The sequence below is a fragment of the Eleutherodactylus coqui genome, chromosome 4, assembly GCF_035609145.1.
Source record: "Eleutherodactylus coqui strain aEleCoq1 chromosome 4, aEleCoq1.hap1, whole genome shotgun sequence".
Classification (NCBI taxonomy): domain Eukaryota; kingdom Metazoa; phylum Chordata; class Amphibia; order Anura; family Eleutherodactylidae; genus Eleutherodactylus; species Eleutherodactylus coqui.
The window spans coordinates 77,411,973-77,424,402 of record NC_089840.1 but is presented as its reverse complement, the minus strand read 5'-3'; the positions used below and the strand labels follow the sequence as shown (position 1 = coordinate 77,424,402).

Sequence of the window (12,430 nt, the reverse complement as noted above, 5' to 3'; positions counted from 1 at the left end):
GGTTTGGACACTATTACTGTACGTGGCTATAAAAGTCTGTGTCAGCATAGGAGAATGTGGAGCTGATGGTCATTTAAATGGATATTTGACAAGTGCGGGGCCATGCAAAGTTTAAATGCGGTTTGTGCCAAGTCTCTGCAGTGGCTCTCCTCTCTGGCACAAGCAAGGGGGTCACACAACTGTAGATTTACGGAGATCTTATATAAAATGCACTGATGACACATAACAGCACAGTTAGTTGTTCCATAATAGCAAACTCAGCTCTGCTACATCTCTAACACTCACACGCTATTGTCAGTCATGGTAACATTTTTGATAGAGATCTTTGATTTTCTAGAATTACATTCATACTAATATAACCCTGCATGGAAAGTGACTTTTAAGCACTGTATGATTTATAGTCCAGCACACTACTTCCTGCATTAGACACTGGGGCTTATTTACGAATACTGTCTAAAAGTTATCGAATGATAAATCTGTTGAATTTTAAGACTGAATAGTCCAAGTTTAGACCCCCTATTAGTTGTCTATAGTTCACGTCAAAATTTGTACCAAAATTTTGGTGCAATTCATAGCAATTTGGTGCAAATTGTGGCACAATTTAGGCCACGTCTCTTTTTTTGGCACGTCGGAAAAACTGTTTGAAAGTGGCTAAAAACGTATGATAAATGTGGCTCAAGCATCAAAGACCATTTTCTAGCGTAATTTGTGCCAGAAAACTGCCATATTTTGAATTGTAAATAAGCCCCACTCTGGCCGTCATGTAACCTGCTGAAGCGCTTTGTTCCTTCTCTGCCTCAGTTCAGTGGCATCTGTGCCTTGACATGAGACAGACTGGTTGCTGGTGGCCTCTGTGAAATTAAATATGGTCATTTGTTAATGTAATCTTTGTAACACTGTTGGACATAAATACTTAAATGGGTTGTCTAGCTGTAAATTTGTGATGGCCCATCCTTAGGATGGGCGACCAATACTAAATTGAACGAGGTCCGCTGCCAGAGTTCCCCACTGATCAGTTCTCAAGGCTAATTTGCTCATGCATTGAACGGATTTCTGCAGGAAGCCAACAGCTCTATTTTCACTGCAGTGGCCAGGTTTGGTATTGCAGGTGAAGTCCTCATTTGCTTCAATGGGAACTTTGCCTGTTGTACTTAGCCTGGCCACAACAGTGGGAACGGAGCTGTCTGCTTCCTGCAGAAATTTGCTCAATGTACAAATGCATTGGCCCAGCAAACAGTAGTTGGCAGATTCCTGCTGATCTATTATTGAGGGCCTATCCTAAGCATTGGCAATTAGTGGTTTACAACTGGACAATCACTTTAAAAGAATCCTATTGCATCATATGGACATCATAGAGGTTGATCCCACAAGGGACATATACATTTCATACATGTGGTCACCAATTAGAAACAACCGCCCCTCCCACCCACCCCAATGCCACAGTCGCTAAGTAACAGAGAGCACCAAACTTCCACTGATGATAATACTTGATCACTATGGGACGGGTTCTAGAAACGTGGCTTTTAGCAATCCGCTGACGGCAGCGATGCTGGTAAAGAGGTGAAGAGATTGCTCTGATTTGCTGAGTGACAGCCCACTCAGCCAATTACAGCCAGTCCTGGATGCTCCAATCACAGCCATTGATTGGAGCATCCAGCGCTGGCTATGATTGGCTGAGCAGGCTGTCGCCTCAGCCAATCAGAGCAATCTCTTGCTGGAGGCAGGAATTTCCGATTCCTGTCAATAGCAAAAGATCCTTTGCCGGCTTGACAAGTGCCCAGCAGCCTGCATGGAGGTCCAGAGAGCGGCGCCGGGGACCCCGATGGCACCTGGAAGGTGAGTATTGAGGTTTCCCCTCCTCAGGTACTGTAGTAAGGGCGTTTAGCGCTGCCAAAAACGTGGTACCAAGTTGTGCCGCGTTTTTGGCAGCACTGAAACCGCCGCGCATTCATTTAAATGGACGACGCAGGGCTGAAAACGGCCAAAGATAGAACATGCATCACTGTCAAAGCGCAGCGCTGGAAACCCCATTGAAATAAATTGGCAATTTAAAATTTTATATAGATTTGTTATGTTGTACTACTTCAAAAAAAGTAAAAGTAAAGAATGTGTTAAAATTTTTTTGCCTTTGTCGCTATATTCTGAAACAATAACTTTCCATCTGAGGCAGGGTGATGGCTTGTTTTTGCAGAGCGAACTGTAGTTTCTGTTGGTAACATTTTTGGGTGCATACAACGTTTTGATGTACTTTTTATTCTATTTTTTTTTACTGCAGATGGGTTGAAGAAAACGCAAATCTGGCATTTTTTTTCTGAGGCTGCTCACAGTGGGGGAGAAATAAAGCAATATTTTAATAGATTAGACTTTAATGGACGTGACAATGCCAATTATGTGTCAGCGTATTATTGCTTTGGTTTTTTAATGAAATAACTGCGAAAAGGGATTTTTTTCTAGTATTTAGTCCTACTATGAGACTTGAACTCATGATCATCTGATCCCTTATACAATATACTGCAATAATTCAGTACTGCAGTATATTGTACTTAGTGCGGCATCCTATTAAGCTCTGTAGTAGAAGTTCATGGCAAGCCTGGGAGCCTTCACTAGGCCCCAGGCTGTAATGGCAACCAAATTGCACCCCACAATCTTGACTCAGGAGGGGGGCAATCAGGACAGCTATTTAGATGTTGCTGGCAGCACTGACCGCATCGAAATGGCTAAACAGTGAGGATCTTGGTTATCTCTGATCCCGGCTGCTGCAGCAGGTGTCATCTGTATTTTACACTTGGTGCTTGCCGCATATAGAGCAGCCTGCGCCATACAATGGCACCGGACATCCGTCACGTATAGTGGATATCAGGATGGGGTTACTATGGAGAAAACCCTTTTAAAGGCAATGTGTCAACAGAAAGTTACCTATTGCTTATATTGAGGTTTAATGGTAAATTGCTGGGGGAAAAGGGGTGTGGGTTTTTTTTTTTTGTTTTTTTTTTTGTTTTTTGTCTTTTTTTTGAAGGGGGGTTAATTTTCCATGTCACTTTCTATATTTAAAAAAAGTTAGCTGTCATTATGTGTCACTGCCCGTCTCAGGGCTCATTAATCAGATGTTTCTTTAAGATGTGTAAAAAGTCACACCGTACGCGGTTGACCACACTGCCCATGCCCAGACTTCTGGAGCCCGTGAAATGTCGAATGACCTGTGCGGCGTTCTTTGTTCTGTATTTTTACTGTAAAACGCCAAATACTGTTCCGTGGTTTGGCGAAATAGAGGATGCAATTGTTCATATACACAGAAGTGAAAACGGTGGTCACGAAACTAAAGACACAATTCATAGACTGGCAGGCTTTGCTGAGACTTGTAGTTCCACAGCATGAACTACACTAGTTTTGCCTTCAACGAATCTATACTGCGTTTCCCAGTTTGCACTTGGTCATGTCAGAAGGCTTTCGGCTGCCGTGAATGTTTCGTCTGAAGGACGTTGTACTGATTACATTGCAGATGAGGCTCGGAGGGTTAATGGAGCTCTTGGCCCTCTTTCTTCTGCCTCTGCTCAGTGTTTTCCTTTCTCATTATCTATTCTCCCTCCTTCTCCCCCCCTTCTAGATTATTGCTGCGGATTGTAAGCGGGTCACAGTACTGAAATATTTCCTGGAAGCACTGTGCGGACAAGAAGAGCCTCTGCTGGCATTCAAGGGTGGAAAGTATGTGTCAGTGGCACCCGTCCCAGACGCCATAGGAAAGGAAACAGGAAGCCCAGAGGGAAACCAACTGGAAGATCAGGTATTGGTTAGAAGCTGGGGGAGACTGGGGTTTACCCACTGAGCCGGTGGTAAGAAGTACAAGCAACCCAAAAGAAACCATATTTGAAGTTCTTGTTATTTCTTAAAACAGTTCATGTGAGTGACGTTCCAAATCTGAGTTCCAACCTCATTTTCCCTAGTGCCAGTCCCCCCTGTCCGTAGACATGCCACCCCCATTATGCATAGTCACATTCTTTCTTGTATCATCCTAATGTGTGTTTTACGTTCCCTGTCTCCCTACCACATCCATCATCATCTGCTGCTATTATTTCATGGCTTTTTTTTTCTTTTTTTTTAATAATAATGTGTTGCAGCCGAGACGGGGGAATGAGGGGAGAGGGAGGGGGTGTTGAGTTCAGATTGGGGATAAAGTTTGTGGGCGTATATCTTTGTGCTGTGCTCAGGGTGAATTGAAGTCTATTTGACACGTACAGGAAGAGCTGACAGCACCCATCCCTCTACCCCCTCCACTGAACCCTGTCTGTCCCTCACATCCTGATCTGATTAAGAAGTTTGAGGCAAGAGCTCTGCTCAACCTCCCATGTACTTGTTCACATCTAGCATTGCACTGGGGGCAGCCACAAGTAATCACGGGTATTTGGACTTCTACATACTCAGGTCCCACTACTGTGCATTATACGATGTGTAGAAAACGGTCCGGACAGCAAATTACAATCCGAGAACAACTATGAAATATTCACACTTTGTTACTGTACAGCGCACATTTAAGCCCAATCCAGGCATAATGGTCGCAGCTAGTTTCACCGTAACACTTTACACATGTTGGGTTGTAAATTTTACTCCAATGCCGACGTCGTCAAGATATGCCTTTCTAGCGGTTGCAAACAGCATGAGGGCCTCCAATCACAGAAGACATCGGCCGTGAGTTGCTGCTGGATTTAAAGTGCGGCTAAACTTTTTTTTTCAGACGTCTGGCATGGTATTGTAGAAAGTGTTGCTAAAACAAATAGGCAGAAGCACTCAATGAGCGATGTGCTAGCTGGGTTGTCACTGTGAGCAGTGTATGGGCTCCATAGACTTTCTATGGAGTCCATATACTGTTCGGACCAGTGACCTGAAACCCTAGCAGTCAAAACTTTTCACACTTCCCTATGACATGTCAAAAGTTTGAAGAAGAAAAAAGTTTAGTTAAACTTTTAGCTGTGCTGTAACCACCAATATGGAGTGAATCAGACAGTTATTACTGTTCGGTACAGGTTTCCGTAAGAAGTGTGCCCAGTATGAGCACCTATACACTCTTGGCTCCTTGTAGGCATTAAATCAATAAGTGTTTGGATATCTTGTTGGGGTTTGTTTCTCCATGCCTGCATGCACTCCATTGTTGCTCAGTTTGTTTGCCACGTGTAGTAATACATCAACCTGTGGCGTGCCAGACATCGTTGTGGTAACTGCAATAGGTCATATGTAAAAAAATAATTAAATAAAAAAATCTAATTTTGGCCACCATGGTTAAATAAGCCAATCTAGTGAACTACACCAACTGCAATATGTCGTATATCAACAGACCAATGAGAAATCGTCAAATTCCCTCTCTTTCTATAGGACGAATCAAGATGTTAGGGGCAAAATGGGAATATTTTTTGTCCCTCCTGAAAAGTTTGATAGATTTTGACATACGCTCTTGGGGATAAATCTGGGGATCGCGCAGGCCAAGCCATGGTTGTAACACCTCTATAAGGCATGTTGTATGTGGCCTTTTGGAAGATTCCATCTTGGATGGTGGTCATGGAGAGTATGACAATTGGTTTCTCCAAAACACTGACTGATACATTGAGGATTATCACTTTGACCCACACAGAATATAGAATCTTCTCCAAATACAATGGTTCTCAATGTTCTCAACTGTAACCATTTCTCAGTACGGACATTGCACTATGACCAGTCCTTCGGGACTTTTTACTATATGATGCCCCCATTTCAAACATGCCAATTATCTGACCTCTCAAAATCATCAGACATTTGGGTGTATGGAGCTTGAACTCTATGATTTGTCATACCTGGTCACCGACCATTTGGAGACAAAAAGGGCCCTCTTATAGAACACACTTTACGGCTTATAAACTAAAACAATGCAGCATTTTGCATAACTTCGCCCAATTTTTAATTCTTCAATACCCTTCATATGGAGAAACTATGATCCAAGTTTCAGAAATTCTCTGCAACTCTGTCGGAGTGTAACCTTGTCAGTTTCCACCAGTGAAAGCAAAGCTTAAAAGGCTCTCCATAGTGCAGCAATCATTGGGATGATGATCTTGTAGAAATCGCTAAGGAAGGTGATTACAAAACACGTTTAGGCCTGATGAAGGCATTGGCGTGATATTGAAAGGCGTGGTCTGTGTATATACAACACGGATTCATGTTAGCAACATTTGAGCTTTTCATGCATTTGGTTCAATAAGTGTACACAGGAAATACATCAATATGGTGGTAATATTTGGTCTTAATATAGTGGTACTATTTGGTAAATTAACTTATGCGTATATAAATCTTTTTTTGGGGGGGATGGAGAGGGGTAGGCATGGGACCTGCCTGAAAAGTTTTCAAGTCCTACCATTGTTATCACATGAGCGGTGTACAGACCGGAGCCTCTATTGTAAGGAATGTAGGATTTTTAAATAATTTTTACCATTATGGATACATTGCAAAATCTCCCCCTGTGTAAGTGGTGGACATCCCAGTTTTTTCCATTCATGGGCAATTACTGGAAAATATTCTTCTTTTATTCACTAGTAAAGAAAAAGAAGTGTAGGAGTGGACACAGGACATTGTGGAAAAGAAGAGCAGTCCGGCTCTCATTTTCAGAGGCTCCTTTAAGAATGAAACAAACACTGTGGTTGCTATTGGTAACGCCTCCACATTTTGTTTACACGGATCTTAATAAACGTCTACTGTTTTTACATAATCTAAACACTAAGATTTATGGTCTATGGTGATCACAATGCACAGAAGGTTTCATCTGCTCTACCTGCTCTTGGTTCTGTAGATAAAGCCTTCAGTGCATCGTGTCCACCTACATTCTTAAACGAATTACACGGTGGGCCATGGAAAGGTAGCCTGACACACTACTCTTATGAAAGCTGTCTAAAAGAAAATCTGTCTTTGTTGCCCATAGTAACCAATTATACTGCTGAGATGAAATGAAAGATGTTCTGTGATTGGTTGCTCTTGGCAACAAAGACCGACTTTTCTTTTAGACAGCTTTTATTAGATTGTGGTGCCGGGATACTTTTCCGTGGCCCACCCTGTATATGTCACCCTATGTATATAAAACAATCAGCCCTATAATATAAACCACTTGCCTTATATTTTGTAGATCCCCTTGGTGTCACCAAAACTTCTATGACCAGTCTTACCATGAATTCTACAAGACCTTTTGAAGGTGTCCTGTGGTATCTGGCACCAAGACGTTGCCAGCAGGTCCTTTCAAAGGGAGCCTGTCATCAGGATTTGGCGAACACACACTGACTTATAATCCTGTTTTACACATCACAAACCTCTCTTTATGTAAAATTAGAAACTGGATCTATGAAAATTTCCTGCATCATGCCTCGGAGACAGGCTACTAGAACGCTGAGTCACCACATCATATCTTTCTACATACCCTCTATATCAAATGCCCATCTCTCCTTGGCCATCGGTGTCTGTGCAAGTAGCACTGAAATCCCCTGCTTGGGTGGTGTGTGGCCCTCTGTCCTCCATGCACATGCACATTGGGTTGAAGTATCTGCTGCTCCACTTCACCGGCGCATTACGCATGTACTGGGAACTCTGTCTGACAGACTTGCGCGGACGCCAGTGGCCATAGAGAGGCGGGCATTCAGCGGAAATAGTGTTGAGAGATATTGTAGCTTCACAGTCAAGTTTCTATATTATACAGAGACGTCTATGATATGTAAAGCATGATTATAGGCAATGTGTTGGCAGGTGGAGATGTAAAATCTTGATGACAAGTTCCCTTTAAGTCCTTCAAGTTAGAGGGAAAACCTCCATGGATTGGCCTTGTTTTTCCATCATGTTCCACAAGTGCTCGATCAGATTGAGATCTGGGGGATTTGAAGGCCAATCAGCACCTTGAACTCTTGGTTACGCTCCTCAAACCAAACCGTTCCTGAACAATTTGCCAAACAATTTTTCAGTGTGGCAAGCCCCATTCTCCTGCTGAGAGCCCACTGCCAGTAGGGAATAGGGTCACCATGAAGAGGTATGTTTGGACTGGAACGATGTTTAGGTAGGTGGTACGTGTTGAAGTAACATCCATCTGAATGCAACGGCACAAGGTTTATCAGCAGAACATTGCTCAGATATCGCACTGCCTCCACCAACTTACCTTCTTCCCACAGTACATGCTTGGTGTCCTCTCTTCCTAAGATAGGTGACAGGCATGCACACCCAACCATCATCAAACCAGGCTATCCTCTTCCATTGTAGGTGGTGGATAGAGGTCAGCATGAGGAGCTGCGATGCCCTGTGCCTTCTGACACCCTTTTATCATGGCCAACATGAATGTTTTTGAGCAATTTGTGTTATAGTAGCTCTTTTGTGGGTTGGACCACACAGGAGAGCCTTCACTCATCATGCTCAGCGGTGAGCCTTGAACACCCGCTTTTGTTAGATATTAACCACTGCATACCAGGAAACCCAAGAAGACCTGCATATTGGACCTTGACGAAGTCATCACAATTTGGCCCTCGTCAGAGTTGCTCAGATCCTTTCACTAGGAAAATTTTCCAAAATATCAACTTTTTAAGTCGTACTGCTTACTTGCTGCCTTATTATATCACACCCTTTGACAGCTGCCATTGTCAGAAGATCAGCAATGTTATTTTCATCACCTTTTAATGTTGTGGCCGATGGGTGTATGAACACAAATATGCAGTGCGTGTGTAATAAATATATATGTACCCAGATCCAAATGCCAATTACATGCTAAGTTTTGCAGCAGTTATGTCTCAGGCTGCGCTCACATGGGCGTAAGTAGCTGCACGCGAAGGCGCAGCAAGGATGCAACGGCATGCGTATTTGTGTGCCACCAATCCCCACACACTATTTTGGCATGTATGCGAATCTAATAGGCAGCAAGATAAAATATTACGTAATTTTTTTTCATTCGAGAAATATGTGCAAAAAAAAATAAAAATTTGCGCCGCGTAATAATACGTCTGTGTTAAGACCAACCGCAGGCAGATATGTAAATGATTACAGCTGTGGTCTGATACTGGGTCTTGCCACCAGAGGCCATAAAAGTGCTTCTCTCACTGCAATCTAAAAAGAGAGCCATCGATGCCCGACCGTATCTCATTGTGCATTGAGGCTAGAGGCGGTATAACAGGGTACTAGAGACTCCATGTCTGATTGTATCTCATTGTGCATCAAGGCTAGAGGCAGTACAACAGGGTACTAGAGCCTTCATGCCCACCTGTATCACATCTTGTATCCAAGATAGAGGCGGTACAGCAGGGTACTAGAGCCTCTATGCCTGCCTGTATCACATCTTATATCCAAGCTAGAGGTGGTACAACAGGATACTAGAGCCTCCATGCCCACCTGTATCACATCTTATATCCATGCTAGAGGTGGTACAACAAGGTACTAAAAGACTCCTTTTTTTGTAGAGTTTTCCCCAATAGTCTTTATCCTTTCGCTCTAATCCTGTAATCACTTCCATATATCATCATTACAGTCACACATATAAAGTTTTATTCCATTCCAACAACTTCTTGGGCATTATTTGTCTTTGCCAGTGTGTGTGTAATATATGTATATGTGTTTTCTATATACCCACACACTAGTCACGTATATTACAAAACTTTTGTATTTGTTTTCTTAGAATAAAAAAACTGTTCCTAGTCATATCTGGTGTAGCTTTTCCTTTTCCCTTTCGCACGCACAGAGTTCTCTAGAAGCCGTATTGCATGCAGTGTCACTGGAAGCGGCTCATTTTCTCACGTTTTTGTAGAGCTGGCTACAGACACACTGAACTTGTGACCCTTCGCTGACATTGGGGTGTCCCCTCCTCCTTTCACTCACATATAGTCGTTAATGCCCTTAGTCATTTGGTAAGTCAGAAGTTCCCCTTTGGTTAGTAGGCGGGACCCTGGCACCCCGCATCTTACGAAAGCTGAACATACAATCCACGTACCCTTTTGACTAGCACTTGACCTCTCATAAGTTAACCAGGAGCCACATGTAACTCCTGATCTCAACAGCCTTTTACCGCACGCTAGCTGAAACGTACCTCTTTCTAAACCTCTGCTACCCAGAGATGAGGAAGTGAGAATGGGCTGTGTGTGAGCAGCCTGGCTTCCTCCTTCCCAGGTTGGACTTGGGGAACGGATAGCCATGGACACCCATTCAATAGTGAAAGTCTCCATGTTTTTTTTTTCCATAAGTTTTAGCACCAGTTATTACCTGGCAATGGATATAAAGTATACCTCCTTTTTCTATTATAAGGTCACACTTGATCTAGACCTGATTTCTCTGTATCCAATTTCCCTTTTGTCTTATGTTTATTGGACAGTCCTAGAAAAGCTAACTCCACTTGAACAAGTTGAAGACCTTCAGAAAGTGAGTTTATATAGTACCAACTTATTCTTCAGTGCGGTATAGAGATTGTCACTATTCACAGGAGTCCCTAAAAACTAATTTCCTTATATCAGATACACACATAGTGGGACCAGTTTCATAGGAAGCCATTCTTGTACACCCTTTGGAATAGATCAGCTGTCGTGTGTAGATGAATACAATACAAGGTGGCCCAAAGGTATGGAGGCACCTGAAGAAAAGAAAAACCGTGGTTGAGAACGCCATCTTGTGTGTGGCATGTTGCTAAGGGGAAGGGGCAAATCTGTGAGGGGTGGTGTCCAATATAGTAGCCATTTTGAAAGCCGCCATATTGGAACCATGTCGATATGGGAAGGGGTGCCATATGTATCTGATCTGAATCTGTGGTGCACCTTTATTGCTGCCGAAGTTATACGTTTTGTTAGTTACCAACAGATATGGCTGCGAGATTAACAAGCGAGGAGAGAACAGAGATTGTGTTGATCACTGAGGAGTGCAGTACTCGAGTTATTTCAACAGTTGGCTCTTTTAACAGGCCAATCATCTGCCATGGTACAGTGTCAAATTGCTTGCCAAATTTCGCTATCGTGATGTCCTTCTGAAAGAGCACACATCGTATCACCTGGCATCTATCACAAGAGAGAGTCATGGTGTGGTATACGAAGATAGTGGGCGCATTCTTCCACTGTAACCTTACTGCTGACAGGTATCTGTTCCCGTCACTGTGCTGGAAGATCACTGAGAAGGAGCCATCCTCACTGCAGAGTGGTGCCCCCACGTTATGGATGGGATTTTCGAGTTTTTGGATTAACAGTTTACGAAAAAGTGGCTTAGGCGTCGTGGCCCCCGCACATGCTGGATCTCACCCTCTTGGTCTTCTACCTGTGGCGTGATGTCAAATCCAGAATTTGGCCGATATGCAACCACGGATACTGGACACCTCTGCATGCATTTCTGCTGGGTTTTGCTCTCAGTGAATCGTGAATAGGGGAACATAGCCTTAACGATCCAAAGAGGAGATATAGGTATATTATATAGTAGTGTTATTATTAAATAGTGCTGATAATATACCGTATTTTTCGCTCTATAAGACACACTATTCTCCCCCCCCCCCACCCACCCACCCACCCACCCAAAGTGTGTGGGGGCAGGGTATTCCTGTGCGTCTTATAGAGCGAACGTACCAAAATTCAAGGTTTCTGGCGTGTGATCGTGCATACTAAATCGTGGTTGCACAAACAAACTCGTGATCGTGCGAACAAACGCGCGTTTATTTACTTGTACCACTGAACTGCTGCTGCTCCCTCCACCAATTGGATTCTTCCCTACCTTGGCACATACACAAGTGCCGCTGTCACGGGCTCCGGTGTTTCAGGGCTCTGCTGCTCCATCGCCTGGTATTATCCTCTGCACTGTTCCTGGCTGAGTTCAAAATAATTTTTCCCTATTTTCCGCCGTCTTATCCACGGTGCGTCTTATAGAGCAAAAAATACAGTAATCTTTATGGATTAATGGGCAAAATATCCAATATATAAATGGACTCGCCTGGTATGGAGCCTTTCTATAATGACAGGACTACACACCTATGATCCAGAGTAGTAACCTAATATCCTCCTAGATAATCCCACTGAGATGGTGCAAGTCAGGAGAGCAGCATAGCAAAGGGTCTGATGTCTGTCAGCCTCGGCAATAGACAATATGGTAGTAGTCACACAGTGCGACCAGAAAAAAATCCTTGTGCTACTTATGGTCTAAATAGAGGAGATATGGAAGAACTTACTTCACTGGGGGGTTTGGATAACAACCAACCCCCCCCCCCCCACCACCACCACCACCACCACCACCCCAAATCCACCCCAAATCCAGGTCAGGCAAATGCAAGTGTGAGAGGATGGTAGCAAGCAATCTTCCTCCAAGTATTTGGTTGGTAATACATATATACATAGAAGTCCGTATAAAAGATCTAAGGCAACGCATTTCGGGGCGCTTTCATAACCTTAGCAGAGCTAAGGTTATATAACATTTAAAGTAGGGAAAATTTTATGAC

The 12,430-nt window shown here is 43.3% G+C and overlaps 1 protein-coding gene across 1 annotated transcript in view; it reads left to right on the top strand.

Moving 5' to 3' along the window:
- Positions 1–12,430, top strand: part of SMG6 (SMG6 nonsense mediated mRNA decay factor) — a 224,529-nt gene that overhangs the window by 185,540 nt on the left and 26,559 nt on the right. The window contains exon 14 of the mRNA XM_066599701.1: positions 3,605–3,781. Within this exon, the coding sequence (XP_066455798.1) occupies positions 3,605–3,781 (177 nt within the window). The remainder of the gene's footprint in view (positions 1–3,604; positions 3,782–12,430) is intronic.